This window comes from Bidens hawaiensis, unplaced genomic scaffold, assembly GCF_021521415.1.
Source record: "Bidens hawaiensis isolate Kalapana, Puna unplaced genomic scaffold, B.hawaiensis_p1.1 tig00013810_1, whole genome shotgun sequence".
Classification (NCBI taxonomy): Eukaryota; Viridiplantae; Streptophyta; class Magnoliopsida; order Asterales; family Asteraceae; genus Bidens; species Bidens hawaiensis.
The window spans coordinates 182,508-198,583 of NW_027492181.1; the positions used below are offsets into that span (position 1 = coordinate 182,508).

Consider the following 16,076-nt stretch of genomic DNA (forward strand, 5'->3'; position numbering starts at 1 on the left):
TTTAATGATTTTGATTTTTAGATTAAAATCTATAGGCACATATCGATGGGAATATGAACACAAGGCATGTCACCTCATCAATAAAAGAAAAGGGTGAACTTTCTTAAGATAAAGTTTGATGGTACCTCATATAGATATCCTAAATTCTGTACATTTTATGCAGATTTATTTCATAACTTTAGGGGGTAATACAAATAGGTATAAAATCTGATAGGTTTATATTGATTATAGAATAATCCCAAACAGGAACCAAATGTAATACAACATTAAGCAATAGAGATAGGAATGGAAAACATATATAGGCAGTGGCGGAGCTACCTATTGGAGTTCTAGTTCGCCAGAATCTAATCAATGTTCAGATTTATATAGAATGTATGGTACCGTAATGAATGAACGCATTCTTTTTCGATGATTGAACCCATTTTTATTTAAAGAAATATATGAACCCACCGATTATGAAAATTATAGTTAATTTTTTTAATAAATTTCTTTTTTATATAAAATATTTAAAGAAACTATATAAATTACTAAACTCAACTATATTGACCTCATAAACTATATTAAAGAGAACCCCAAATTACTATAAATTACAAAAGCCAATGGAAATGGCCGCCTAGTTGATCAGCAACCCTCACCCCTCGACTTTCAATGACTACCCTCCTATATCAAATCATCTTTATTCGTTTTCTACTTGTTTGTTCGTCAAATCCGGCCATCAAGAGTCACTGCTCCAATCAAGTTATCAGGCAATCATCATTGATTTCGATTTTCAAATACAGTTATTGACTCAATTTGAATAAAAGAATCAAGCTTTATTTTGTTTGATTGAAGTAATTATGTTTATCATTTATGTGTGATTGTAATATGTTTAAGCTTGATTAGGTCATTAAGTGTATGTGCTTATGTTTAGAATTATGTGTTGATAATTTTGAATTTGTGCATTGGTTATTGGCGATCTTTCTAAACAAGGACCACCAATTTTGCGTTTTTTATGCAATCTGACCCGAATAATTTGACGCCGATAGTAATAAATCCAAGAATCGAAAAATACCGAATTCATAAGAAAAATTTCTAACTCCGCCGTTAAAATAGAAGATGAAAAGAAGTCAACAGCATTCTAACAATATTCATAACACCTTATTCTCTACTCTAATCTAATTGCGCTTATAACCTCAAAATATCCTTCCCAAACGTGTGGGCCTTATACTAGCAATGAACTTCAACTTGGACTAGGCCCAGTAGTGTTCAGAACATTTTCCCTTTAAAACGGATACAAAGATACATTAAGGTTCTGTTTGGTACGAAGTAATGGAATGAACGATGGAATGGAATGAATGTGGTAATGGAATGGACAAAGGAATGGAATAGGTTATTACCATTCCAATGAAATTTTTGGTTGCCACATGGGAATGAAATGATTACTTTGCATAGTTTGGTATGTAGGAAAAAAAGAAAAAATAAAATTAAAACGGTAGTGAGTGGTGGTGGTGGTGGGAGGTAGGTGGCGGGCGTGGCATTGGTGGGCGGTGTTGGTGGTGGTGGGGTGGGTGGTGAGCGATGAGAGATAATGGTGCTTGGTGGTGGTGTTGGGGTGGGTGGTGGTGGTAGCGGTGGTGGGAAGTGGGCGGCGAGTGGTGGTGGTGAGGGGCAGGGGTGACGGTCGATGGTGGCGAAGGGCGGCTGGCGGCGGTGGGGGGTTGGCACTAATGGAGATGGTTGGTGGCGGTGGGTGGTGGTGGCGGTAACGGTGGCGGTGAACGGCTGTGGTGGTGGTTGGTGGCAATGACGGTGGTAGGTGGTAGGTGGTTAATGTTTATGGTGGTGGGTGGTGGTGGTAGGAGGATGGTGGATGTGATGTAGGGTGAAAGAGGGAATGAATGAAAAAAAAACATGGGGGTATAGATGGAATGAAATTGAGGTGTTTTAGTGGGAATGTAATAGACTAGGTAATGGGTCATTCGATTCATTTGATTAACCAAACACATTTTTCTCCATTCTCTCACAATGAATCATTTCATTTCGCCCTTCATTCATGCATACCAAACGCTACCTAAATTTGACACAAAAATAGGGCTTCAGTTTTTAAAAACTGGTTTAACATGATCAAGGGGTTAAATTGATTGCCAAGCAACGATATTATATTATATATAAGCTTTGAAGTTTGGGATTGCAAGGACTTTATTGGTCCACGTGACGGCACTAGCATGTACCACATCATCTATGGGTTTTTTTAGTTGTAAGTTTGTTTTTTATTTCAGTTTTGGTAACATAACCAAAACTAGCTCAATTTGGTACATCATCTATGGGTTTTTTTAGTTGTAAGTTTGTTTTTTATTTCAGTTTTGGTAACATAACCAAAACTAGCTCAATTTGGGTCGGATCGTCATGTTGCAACACCCGAGTTTTACCGACCAAATAAACTCTATTAAATATGGTTTGTTTGTTTTTTATGGTATCATAAGTTATGCATTCTGGCCGTTTAGTAATCTAATTTTTCGGTTTAGTGTCAGTATTGTAACGAACCTAACCGATACCAACGAATCCGTGTTGTTTTGATCATAGTTGGCAAGAAATAGGAAACCTCGATGGTGTGGTTGCAAAAAATAAATATTTTGGACTAAAATTGCATAAATGACCAAACTTAAGAACGATTTTGACACTTTACTCTTTTATAATATATTAAACTTTTTATTATAAGTTATACGAGTGTCATCACTACTTTCTACATTGGCATATTAATTTTTAATAACACGCGTCCCGTGTCGGTATTGTAATGAACTTATCCCATATCAACTGATTTTACATTAATGCACCTTTACAGCACGACGGGTACAGAAGGTAGTTTAGACTAAACGTTGATAAAGGTTGATATTTCTAACACAAATAGCTCACCTTCTAAATGATGATCATTACCGCCTACCAAAGGCCAAGACAACGAAGGCTCAACCTTAAAATATTTAATTTCATGTGATATAGCTTTCTATAGAATAATATTGTCAATATATATATAACAATCCTCATGAATCATGGATCCTATTAAATATAATCCTAGAATCATTTTTAAAATGGTTTTGGATCTCATCAGTTGTATGTCCCTCTCTATGGATACACAACGTTTGATTATTAAACTTATAAATTAAGTTTTATGCAAATCATCTCTCTTTAGCCAAGCTGCGTACGTTTAACAACAACTATATTCTTATTACTTATATGCAAAAAAGTTAAAAAAATAATCATTTAAAATTTGGTTAATGGTTATTACTTAAGGGTGTCTTGGACTTTGGATAATGTGAATATGAAATTATGACACATATAAGGTGTTTGGTTGGATGATTGAAATAAAATCTTTTAGATTGGGTTGTCTCCAAACATTCCAAATTAAAGGGTTTGGTTGGTATGGAATCTCATACATATATTCTCATTCCATTATGTTTGGCAGTTGGGGTGGCATTTGACTAATTAGGTGTTGTTTGGTTCATTCAGATTTAAATGAGCATTTGTCTCATTCAGCAATAACAATAAGTCTGAATGATTCAGGCCTAATTAACCATTCAAATGTTTTTCTGTTTGAAACAAACAGTCTGAAGTCTGAATGAATCAAATGTTTACATCTGAGTGGTTCCATTCAGATGTAAACAAATAGTCCCTAACTTCGTACAATTGTACATAATAGTTCTTTAACGAGAGGTTTGCAACAAGTTATGAAGTATCCATCCACGATGGACATAAGAGGACTAAGATGCAACCATCGTTGGTGTTACATATCGAAGGTAAGATACCAAGATCATCCAAAAATATAAGGACTTTTAGTACTGAGATGTGGTCAACGTCTAGCCAAACCAAATACAAAAAATTGTTCTTTACATTAAGAAACATAAACACAGAAAACAAGATATAAAAAGTGTTTATAAACAATCACAAGAAAGAATCGCTTAAATTTGATTACCCCCCTTAATAACAAGATTAACCCTTTAAGTGTGGACTTCCAAGAGAAATGGCTCCGGTGAAGGTTACCAAAGAATACACCTCTTCAGAAAGTTGTTGTACATGACGACCTCCTTAAGTCGTTCAATGAAGAAAGAAAATATGTGGGATCTAAATGTATTTTGTAAATGGTACCTAACAAACTTCTTTTTTGTTTTGGTAAATTATATGAGATGATATAGCTACTTACACCATGAAAAATATATTATCATCAATTCCTCCATGACAAATAGTCGTAACCCACAATTATGGGTGGGGGAGTGTTGGAAGCCGGGATAAGAGTTGCCTCTCTGGCTTCGATAGGGCCGTCCAAACCGCTCGTCGCTCGAACTCGCTCGCCGCTCGCTCAGAAATTGCTCGGAAAATGCTCGCATCGTTTTTCGCTCGATTGAAAACGAGCCGCTCTGCTCGGTTCGATTTGTAAACGAGCAAAGGCCTGCTCGGTTCGGTTCGACTCGAATATTTTTAATTTATTTTATATATAATTATATATGAAAAAATATATAAATATATAGACAAAACACATAAATATAAGCTTACAATTATTTTTACCCATTTAAATTGTTCATATTCCGTCAACTTTATTGTTTTATTTGTTCGATTCAAGTTTTAGAATACCAGAAGTTTGTTTACATTATCATTATATCTCACTTAAAACTTATTTGTAATAAAAATTTACAATATATTACACGTTTTTCTAAAAACTACTAATTTATTTATGAAATATATTATTTACAACCTTTAAATTTTTTATTATTGAAAATTTTAAAGTGAAAAAGAAATAAATAATGCTCGAAATCGTTTGATGTTCGATCGAAAAATGCTCGATTCGATTTTGGCTCGTTTTGGTTTTCGCTCGGTTCGAATTTCAGTCGTTCCATTCGGTTGGAAACGAGCCAAGCAACGAGCAAGCCTTCGCTCGGTTCGGCTCAGCTCGTGAACAGCCCTAGGCTTCGATACAATCCATGATCGTTATTGTGTCATCACAAGAATATCACACGCTACTCACCTAGATCCAGAGGTATATCGTCAAACAAACTACTAATCACTGTTTAATGTTTTGAAAATTACAAACATAAAAGAAAATTTGGAGCCAAAGGGTGTTGGAAAATTTCTGCAAACGATTATCGTTGGATTTCTGAGTGTCGTGTAAACACTATCAGATCAAAATAATTTGTGGTTTCCAAATATTTTGGCCGGATGAAACAAAAATTTGAGAGCAAGAATCAAGTATGGATTTATGTATGTTATGATGAACTAGAAGAAAATTCGTATAATCAAAATAATGTTATATTAGGGTTTGATACATGGACAACGAGAACTGCTTTCAGTTATCATAAAACTGAAAATACGCTCTTGTTATTTTATTAAACTTTGTAACGAAAATTAGTTAATTAATTTTCTAATACGTATTTACTAAAGCAACATATGTTCAAAATACGTTTTTAATAATGATTTGCAGTTATAATAAGCAGCTCGACCCCAGCCAGGGGCGCTGCCTCTTGGACCCTGCTACCAGGGGCGTTGCCCCCTTGGAACCCCCATGACTTAGCATTATAATAAGATCAAATAAGCGTGCACCCCGCACCCGACTTATTTAGATTCATATTGCAATTAACTTGATCAAAAAAGTTAATCCTAATTACACTAAAATCACTAACAAAAGGGAACTAATACAACGAAATATGGAGGCTCTATGACTAGGTGTTTATGCGATAACCACTCCTACTAACCATGGAAGAAATGTTGCAATGAAAGGAGTCATGGCTCCACAACACGTAAAATGTCCCTCTAACTAGCTAGATTTTTTTCTTATCTATATTTTATTTTATATTTGTCTAAACCTATTTTGTATTTAATTTTTATTCTAAGGCGATATTTTTATTCACACTAGTTTTTTCTTATTATCTGTGTGTTTTATTTAAATTTACAGAATACTAAACTTCTACTTTTTTTAATTAAATATATTACCGACAGAGAGCGTAGTCGGTAATCCGTCATCCACTCATCCGTTGATAATTCATCGGTGAATACATCCTCGTTCATTCGTTGAAACTGGTAATTTTCACCAACCGTCATTGGTAATCCGTCTCCATCATTAGTCTTGAGAACTTTCATCGATAAATACATTACCATGATATATTTACCGACAAAGTGCCACAAGTGGCAGCCCAACGTTTTGAGAGGCCTTAAGCGAACAAAATATTTGAGGCCTTTTTATAAACTTTTAAAGATTTAAAACAATGATCTGTAAGGTTCTTACACAAATTAATTTATGTTATAATGTAGTAGCAAATAGCAACGTAATGTTCTAAACTTTAATATTGTCGCAAATAATAGATGTAATAATCATTTGTTCTAATTCTAATACAAATCAATGTTCAAATACAATAGCAAATAACAAATTAATGTTCTAAACTTCTAATGCAAGTAGCATGTAGGCAAAAATCAATTTTCATTCCTACACTACGTTGTTATTCAATATCTCTGCTAAATAATTTAATACATTTAAATAAAAAATAAAAAAAATTGGAACCTTACGTTGTTTGGGGGCCTCTAGCCCTTGCTTGACTTCTTAAAGCACTTGGGCCGGCACTGAGTGCGATACGAAGACCTTTACCGACAGGATACATTAGAGTTCTCCAAAAAGATATTTACAATACAAAGTTACAAACATTATGAATAGAATTTATCTTGTCTATGTTTTTAGCTAGGATAAAGACCTTGATACCTGATTTTATATATACATACATCATACATGTGTTTATTTTAATGAAACGTAGATTATAAACCATCATATATATCATTCTGAGGTCATGAAACGGCACGCAGACTTTTGAAGATGCTGCGTGGATTTCACCATCAACCAATCAACCACCACCATCTTAACAACAACCTCTTTCTGGCTGTCTTCTTTTGTGTGTCATGTGTGTATATAAGCATACACATAATTAACCTTCATTCTTCCAAACACAACTTTTGTGTTAATTGGTTCTGTCTTTAATATGATTTGTTTATTAACTTGGGAATAACAGGTGAGAACTCAGTCATTAGTTATTTCGTTATTTTACATCGAAGTAGAAGGCAAACTAGCAACAAGCTGCGCAGCTATATCAAGACCTGCATACTTTTGAATTGTCTATCCAAATCATGTAGGAAATTTTGACCTTGATTCCTTTATTTTTATTCTAAATGATCGCCTAACTGTGTTTTATAAATTAAATTCAAGAGATTTTAATATATATGCATGTTTTTGCAAAACCCTACTTGAATTATATGATTTTGTCTCACTAAGCATCTTCTTTTTTTAGTTTTTAAATTCTTTTATGATTGTTGCTTCGGAACTAACTTCGAGAGTTACGAACAGAAAAACTAGAAGATTAATCTTGTGATCGTTCAAGCTCATGGAAGAACCCGGTTTTGCAAAACGTAGCTTCAAAAGGTATGATTATAAACTATGATCGAGTGATAACTAGTTTGAAAGGATGAATCATCGTAAACTATAAAATCAGATCATATGAAGGAGGTTCAATTTCATTTAGTTCTAAATTTCATAGAATCAGTAGAATCATGACATGACCATGACCGGTTCAACCCTTTTGAAGGCCTAAAACAAAACAAATATTGAGCGCCTTTTTCAAATCCATGACTTATTATCCATGTATATAACTTGTGTTTGTATGTAACTAATTTTTTTCTTTTCTTTTTCTAACATAACTTTTAACGGAAACTCAAGCCGTACGTGCATGGTAACTAGTTATTTTTAAAGAAAATTATTATTACAAATTACCTTTTTGAAACTTATATACTATTGTATTATTAGAATTTGCTTTAAACTATTAATATCCATGTCAACAATAACACGTAGTGTTTAGTTTATAGCAATTTGCGAAATAGGCCAGAACATATCAATGTCAACCCAACCATCTATCATTATTTATATAGCTAATATATTTTTTTACCATCCGTCTACCTTTTTGGCCAACCATCAACAACCGGCTTAACAATGTTACAATAACAAAACCTTGAACTTTTGTCTCGAATAATTCGTTTTGTATAGCTAGTTTATTATTATAATCATTTAATAATTAGATATTAGATGTAATAAATCATTATAATTAAGTTTTCATCATCATCATCATCATCATCATCGTACTCAGTATATCCCACCAATAGCAAAGCTATGTTAGGGTCTGAGGAGGGTAAGATGTAGACAGCCTTACCTCTACCCCATAAGGATAGAGAGACTGCTTCCGGTGAGACCCCCGGCTCGATAGTAGTTTTGCATCAAGCCTTGGACATAAAGCACATAGCACTCAATCATCGGGATACCGGCTGATTGGTGCATGTACCCTCGTCTTTCGGCTATCAACGCCACCACATGATGCCTGATTAACCTTCCGCCACTTTTAACGTTATTTTCACGAGATTAGTAAAATAACATCAAAATTAGTGCAATTTCACTTTTGCCCACCCGAGGGTTTACACATATATACATAATATGCGCGCACCTCAAGCAGGGTGTAATAATTAAGTTTTATAAAGACAATCTCATATAGAAGTAAAAGAATTAAACTGGTTTTTTGACTTCAACAAGTAGACTGTCTTGGGGTTGTTTGTTTACATCTGAATGAAACCATTCAGATGTAAACACCTGATTCATTCAGACTGTTTGGTCCAAACAGAAAAACATCTGAATGGTTAAAATTATGTCTGAATCATTGATACTTATTGTTGTTGCTGAATGGGACAGAAGCTTATTCAGATCTGACTCATTCAGAACTGAATGAACTAAACAGCCCCTTGGTAGGGTTCGTAGATTAACATAGCCTCGTATGCGTAGGTTTCTTATGTATAACGACAAGATCGTTGGAAAATCCGTTTGTTTTTACTTTTGTGTCATTACATGTGTACTTTACTACGAAAGTATTTATCTTGTCTATCTAGAAAATTACTCCACTTCACCATTTTCTTTTTTTGTGAAATTGTGTAGGATCATCGAAACCATCATTCCCGACCCATTTCCAACTAAAACTGGATTATAGGAAACATACTCGTGGGAAATATTTTTCTTATCATTGAAAAAAACTTGACCCTAGAATTATGCCGTTGGAAGTTTTCAACACACATAATTAAAACTTTTATTTTCACTTTTCTAAAAATATTCATGTAGTTAAATTTTCATGATTATTGTTATTATTACTTTTAATTTTACTATTTGTATTATCATTAAATGAAATATAAAGTAAATAGTAGCTATTCTTATGTTTTTATTTTCATGATTATTATATCTTTTATATATTTTTGTATATCAATCTTGCTTTGTTTTATCCTTTCACGCAGAAGATCAATGGAGGCACAAGCCACCAACGTTAATGGTGGTGTTGGAAACGAAGTTGGTGGTGAAGTGAGAAAAGTTCATATTATCTATTACTTGTGCCGCAACGGGCGTATTGAACACCCTCATCTCATTCGCATACATCATCACTCCCGTAACGGTGTACACTTAAGAGGTCAATAATTTCTTAACAAAGTAACTAATGGTGAAATGCATATACATGTATTTACTATTTAGAACTCATGTGACTGTCATGCTTTACTATGTTTATTATTATTATCCTAGAAAACAAAAAAATATATATGTCATTTTCTAGGAATCATCAAAAAGTTATTGATTTGTAGATGTTAAGAGGTGGCTTGTGGAGCTAAGAGGAAAAGACATGCCAGAAAGTTTCGCTTGGTCATTCAAGAGGTTTGGTTCTTTTTTTGTTTTTTTATGTTTATCTATTCACGGTAAAAATAAACACATTTTTAACTTTTATCGACGAAGGGAGACGCCTACGTTTAATGAGATGAGAGAAAGTGAGAAACTTAAGAAATATCTCAGTATACAGAGGTGTAAAAGAGTTAAAATATAGATTCTACGGGTGTGAATTTATTAGTTAACACGAATCTAACAAGAAATATAGGTTTGGGTGTTATAGTTTCGGGTTGAATCTTTTACACCAAATTAAAATTTTTTAAACTAAATGGTCATTAGTTGTACTGTTTAAATACAATTGTTCCCTAAACATATTTTTTAGTAAATTTGCAGCTTTTGTGTATTATAAGAAAAAAAAGATATAAACAAAATATTTTTTCAAATTAGACAGGTTATATCTGTATCAATATGTGAATATGCATTTTGTGCTTGGCTTGACACGGTTTTTCAGTTTCTTACGCTCTATGGTAAGTTTAAAAGTTGTAGGTCAGTGTCGATCTTAACCCATCAATCATCAACACGGCACCCCTAAGTTCTTCGTTTATTACGCATTTAGTGTTCTTGGTATCCTACTATACACTAAAACTCTAAAACATTATATTGTCTGTATCCTAGTAACTGAAGAGTGAAGATGAATAATATAACGTTATGGTATTTATTATAAAAATGTCAGAAATAAATGATCATTTTAGGTTGTCGAATGTCATTAATACCAAAAAGCTTCAAATATTTAAATAATTTATTGTTAGTATTTATTTTCTTCATAACAAATTACAGAAGGTACAATAAGAGATATGTTTGGCAAGACATATTAAACGACGACCTCATTACCCCGATATGTGACAATGAATATGTTCTTAAAGGGTCAGAGATCTACTCAACAACATTAAACACTGGTACATCTTCTTAATTTCTTGCTTTTATTAGTTTCTTTTTTACTATATTTTTCATTGTACCATTCAATTAAATCATACCCAATATTGAACTGGTAATCATATCATTACTAGAAAACAGACTTCTACCGACGTATATTCACCAAAGTCCTCTAATTTGCGGCATGAACAAACCCATTATTAGATCACATTGTAACTAGTAATTATTTCGGATAGTATTATGTAAATATGGATTATATTATATGTTTATATAACCCCTTAATTGTAATCCTTAATTACAACATTATTAACACAAATCACAATTTTAGTCTTTACTGGCATTCCAGGCTATCCTTCTAGATCAGCTACATCTATCGACACTCAGTCTCCACAACAACTTCAGGCTCTTCAAGAGATGAAAGCTCAACATGGCTTTCAACCCATGCCCGACACTACACCACAATCCTTCATTGGCTATCATTTGCCTCACGATCATAGCAGCAGCAACAACAACAATCACAAACGAAGTCATTTTTCTTGGGCATACTCTTATAACACCGTTTATGGGTCGTGCAAACAATGTGGTATTGGTCATATTCCTAGTGATTGCCCAAACCGAGACCCATCTACATTTCATGCCAATCCAACAGCCAACTTGGCATACACCCGCTACAACCTTGCCGATAACAAATCTTATGTTGGCACGACTAAGTACCCCGGCAATGAAGCAAACAGTCATGTAATACAAGATCTACAACCTCTTGACAATTTGGAGGCATACTATGGTAATGACTTACGGAATATTTAATCATTTAAACAGAACAATATAAAAGAACAATATGCAACTTATTTTTTTATTTTTTTGTCTGTTCTTTTAACATATTCTTGTTGTCCACGAAATAAAACTCTAATTTATTATTTGATTGATTAACAGACATTGATTCATACGAAGGGAAAGAAGTCTTTGAGTTAAAAACATCACCACCATTTGAAGGCAATATAACTGGTCCAAAATACCCTTCAATGAGAAAAGAATATTCTCTAGATTTCTCAACAAATACATCTACAGAAATAGAAGAATCTTCATTTGGCTCCAATGTTACAACTGAAGACACAACAAAGAATCAAGATGAGGACAAAGACAAAGAAGTCGATGTAAACGAGAATAATTCCTTTCACGAAACGTTATTGAATGATAATATGGATGATGATGATGGTGATGATGATGAGAACAATAATGATAAGAGTAAGAAAGGAGGTGATAAAAGTGAAATAAGTTATCTCAATACCATTCAGTCGCCAAATTACTCGTATAGGAAATCAGGTCAGAAGTCGGGCATGTTTCTTAACTGGATCACTTGTGGGACCGCTAACACCCATGAGAAGGCGGTGGTGGTGATCAATAAAAGAAACTGTAGCGTACCTTCTACGGTAAGTTCGGTTTCTGAAAAATATGGTAACGAAAATAACATGGGGCAAATATGTAAAGAACAGAAGTTGAGGGGCTTCGAGAAAAGATTTGACACGAACGATAGATCAAAGAAGAGTAAGAAGGAGGATTTCAATAACTTGAAAACCTTTGGAGCTGCTTATAAGCCTGTGAACGGCCCCAATTGCTCGTAGGTTCAATTCCTAGTTTCAAACTTTCTATATTACATTGACTTTTATAGTCAAATATGCATGTTTTGACTTTCAAATTAACATGAACTTTTTTTAGAACTTTTTAAAAAGCTCAACCAACCCATTTAAGTTTTAGTTAGTTTATCCAGATGCATGTGAATTTGGTGTTAATTTGAAAAACTATAGATTTGACTCAAGTCAAACCTATTGTTCTTATTGCTTTAGTAGTATTTGTGTTAATAGATATAGATGCTAATGTTTTCATAAACACATGTTTTGTTATGATCAATATTCTTATGTTGAGCTCTATGCTTAAAAATCAGTACATGCACTAATCGACCCAAGTGTTGGTATGGTTAATGCAGGCAATGCGGAAGGCATTTCAATCCGGAGAAGCTTCACAACCACATGAAATACTGCAGAGGGATGAAGTCAAAGGCCAAATCTACCAATTCAAGACTTGAACCAAACACAAGAAGATCACATTCACCTTCTTCAAAATCTATGGATACTTTTTTCTTGACAAATAATTGAACACTTGTTTGTGCCAAAAAACTACATTTGTATAAAATCAAAGAAAGCATGGGTGTACAGAAAAATTAATTACTTTAGTCAACATTTTGACTTTGTGATGAATCTTGAACCAATCTTTAAAGGGTCACCACTTTAAATCATAAATATTGAGTCTTGCAAAATAAAAATCCCTAAAACAAAACAAATGCTACATTCTATTGGTTAAACAATAACTACCATTCATTAGTTTTGGTTAGAACAACAATTCTCAAAACCCTAACAACTTTCTTGATGATGTGAAATGACATATTTGCCCTCACATCCACAACTTTAAATCTTTAGTCAGCAATCAGCAATCTGTATCTTGACCTAAACTACATGCCTGCTTTCTGGACATGATCAAGCAAAAACCTATAAATATTTTTTCTTAAATTTTCCACGTTTTCATCCCCGCGAACTGATTCATCAAGCCAACGGTTGACCCGTTTAAGTTTACCCAAAAGACCAACCGCAGCACCGGAATCTTCTTCGTTTGTTAACCAAAACCCATTGTTCAAAGATTCCTCCAAGTAATTCAAAAACCATTTTTGCGACACTAAAAGCAGTTCTTCAGCCAATTTAGCAGTCTCCTTTAATCCGCTTCCTTTTGACCATTTTACCCTTTCGGGACTTTCATTTTTTGCTACAGGACTGGAACCCACACGCCTCACCCTTGAAGCAACAGGTTCTTGGGTTCTCGGGATTTTCTTGTTTCCTGGTGACCGGTTTTCCGTTTGGATTTTATCTGAAGTGTTTTCAAGGACAATATGGTAATTTGCCTCACTATCTTGAATCTTTCTGTTGTCTTCCATTGTAAACAAAGTAAACTTTCCTAGATTTGATTCTAAAGCAGCTTGCACCCATAATGCACTATTGTTAGGTTGACCTTTTGTTTTGACATCAGTTGACTTCGAGTCAATTAAGGCGTTGACTGCGGTGGTTGACGTTTGAAGGTCGTGATAGAAGTTCAAGAATTGTTCAACAAGAGGGTTTCTAGTGGTCTCAGCAAGTTCACATATTTCCCCAAACCGACTGCATAAATTAAAATTTTAACCGAATTAAGTTATAAAAATTAAATGAATTAAATTTATAAAAATCCTTCCTTATGTAGTACCTCATGCATTGAAGGATGCTCTCGATGGCTGAAGATTCTTTTAAAGCATGTATCGCAGACGAAAATCCAAGATTCCTGTGACAAATAGCTTCCTGAAAGATAACATGTTACAACATCATTAAACAAGAATAAAATCTTGAATAATTTGACAAATCAATACCTTTCCAAGTTGACGAATTGTAGGCGAAACAAAATCCCATGAAATTTTTGAATCAGAGCATGTTCTTGCATTGAGTTGCACTTTCATAAGGTTGTTTGGAACATGAATGGTGTCGAATGAGGTTTTCAGGTCCTTTTTTACAGGTTTGCTGATTGATTTTTCAGAAACCATCACATTCTTGCTTTTTAGAGGTGCTAGATTCATATTAGGCTGTTTTTGAACAAGATCTTTCACTAAAGATGACTTCCTAACCGAACGAACCTGAAAATCAAGAAGTGTCTAAAATAAGGACTGTAATAACGTCAAGTAATTTAGGTCCTGGTAGTCTGGTACACCACCTCCAAAAGTGTACGCTAACTTGATTGTCACATCATATGGGCCACATGACTTTTTCACCCTATCATATTGTATGATGTCATATGGGATGTATGACTTTCCATCCTATCATATGTGCCGAATAATGGGGTGATGAAGGTCCTACTTCCAGTATAGATTTGTAAGTACTCAGTAGACATATAGTCATTTTTGTCAAACAAATCAATTGGGCCGTAAATACAACTTGTATTACCTTTTCCACGTTATCATACATACGGCCTGTTTGAGCACTTTTTGTCCTATTATACAACTCATATGACACCTCATATGTAAGTTTGAGTTTGTTAGTCAAAAGAAAATCATACAGCTCATATGATTTGGCCTCATACAAGCCGTATTAGTGTATTACCGTTTTTGCCCCATCATACATAATAATTGTATGACTATCAAAACGGCCCGTTTGACCACTTTTCGCACTTTTGAAACGGCTCGTTTGAACCCTCATCCAAACACGTGTTGATCATATGTCAGTGGTGTTTGTATAGCTGCCATCATAATTTTACGTGCTAGCCACATATATATCAAAAATTGTTAAAGCAATAAAGTATCAATGCTATGAAGTTAATGAATCGGTCATTAATGGCTATTCAGAAAATACCAAAATGTACAAGTATCTATGCATAGAGTACAACTGTTTCATAAAATAAATAATTTGACTATAATAATAATAATAATATTTTAAACATTACTGGAGTAGAACAGAATGGAGACGAAGGCTCTCTGACTTTTATACCCGACCCGGTATTTGCTTCTGAAACAGACCTCCGGTTTTTCACCGCTGGACTCCGGTCCCACCCCTTCCTCGCCGGAAAATCCAAACTCATCCTTAACCTTAACCTTCCCATTCGACAGCGACAGCCTCCTCGTATCCTTAACAGCAGCTTTCGCCCTAACCACCAGCAAATCACTCGAAATCAAATCCTTGGGATCTCCGACACACGCCCTCCGTTTCGGCACCGGTTTGATTCCTCTGACAACCGGCACCGGCGACCCGGGTTCGAAGCGGGTGACATGCACGAACTGACCCAGTTGGATCTTATCGTTCAAAATCAAGTCTACGTCAGCATCGGGAACAGACACGTAAGCGGAATGAATAGAATCAGATAATCTCAAATAGAAGCCTCGGTTGTTGTTGTTCCGGTTGGTAAAATCGAAGATGTCGTGTTTGGGTAGAATGGCGATGACTTGGAGGAGAGGTGTGCGGTGGTGTCCTGCGTTGGGATTGTGTAGGGTTTGGAGAGAAGCCATGTGGGTGGTTGAATGATGGTGATGCCACCATGGCAGGAATGAAATGAAGAAGGTTGAGTGTAAATGGAGGGAATCTCAAAGTGACATTGGATTGATGGATTAGAGATTTGTGTGTTGGCCGGCTTCAAGGACGGAAAGATGCAGGTTATGGGGTTTAAACTTTAAAGTGGTCAGGGCTCACGTATCATAGCCATGTGCAGGGTTTGTGTGAAGAAGCTAATACCGACAAGGATTAACACCCAGGGGATCTCCTTTTTACAAACTATATCTATCACATCTCGCCGGCTACGTATTATTATTATTATTTTTTATTTAGGTTATCGTATTTTTTAAATAATCTCAAGTTCGCAAATAATAGTCCCAACTTTATACTTGCCGGTGACTGTCCCA

General features: G+C 34.7%; 2 protein-coding genes across 3 annotated transcripts; one reads left to right on the forward strand and one right to left on the reverse strand.

Moving 5' to 3' along the window:
* Nucleotides 1-7,388: 7,388 nt before the first annotated feature.
* On the forward strand, nucleotides 7,389-12,873 carry LOC143545072 (protein SOSEKI 1-like). Of its 2 annotated transcripts, XM_077037020.1 has the most exons (6): nucleotides 7,389-7,426; nucleotides 9,328-9,497; nucleotides 9,667-9,736; nucleotides 10,523-10,641; nucleotides 11,552-12,236; nucleotides 12,603-12,873. In XM_077037020.1, exons 1-6 carry the CDS (start codon nucleotides 7,389-7,391, stop codon nucleotides 12,769-12,771), a joined length of 1,251 nt encoding a protein of 416 aa, XP_076893135.1. In that variant the 3' UTR covers nucleotides 12,772-12,873. The 2 variants fall into 2 exon arrangements, 1 of the variants encoding a protein (XP_076893135.1); XR_013137361.1 differs by lacking the exons at nucleotides 7,389-7,426; nucleotides 9,328-9,497; nucleotides 9,667-9,736; nucleotides 10,523-10,641; nucleotides 12,603-12,873 and adding an exon at nucleotides 10,671-11,402 and having other exon boundaries at nucleotides 11,552-11,684.
* A 41-nt stretch (nucleotides 12,874-12,914) lies between these two features.
* On the reverse strand, nucleotides 12,915-15,262 carry LOC143545073 (uncharacterized). Its single transcript, XM_077037021.1, has 4 exons — nucleotides 15,128-15,262; nucleotides 14,064-14,324; nucleotides 13,904-13,995; nucleotides 12,915-13,821 (listed from the first exon to the last, which is right to left on the reverse strand). The coding sequence occupies exons 1-4, from the start codon at nucleotides 15,260-15,262 to the stop codon at nucleotides 13,125-13,127; spliced, it is 1,185 nt and encodes a 394-aa protein (XP_076893136.1). The 3' UTR covers nucleotides 12,915-13,124.
* Between the last annotated feature and the right edge of the window lie 814 nt (nucleotides 15,263-16,076).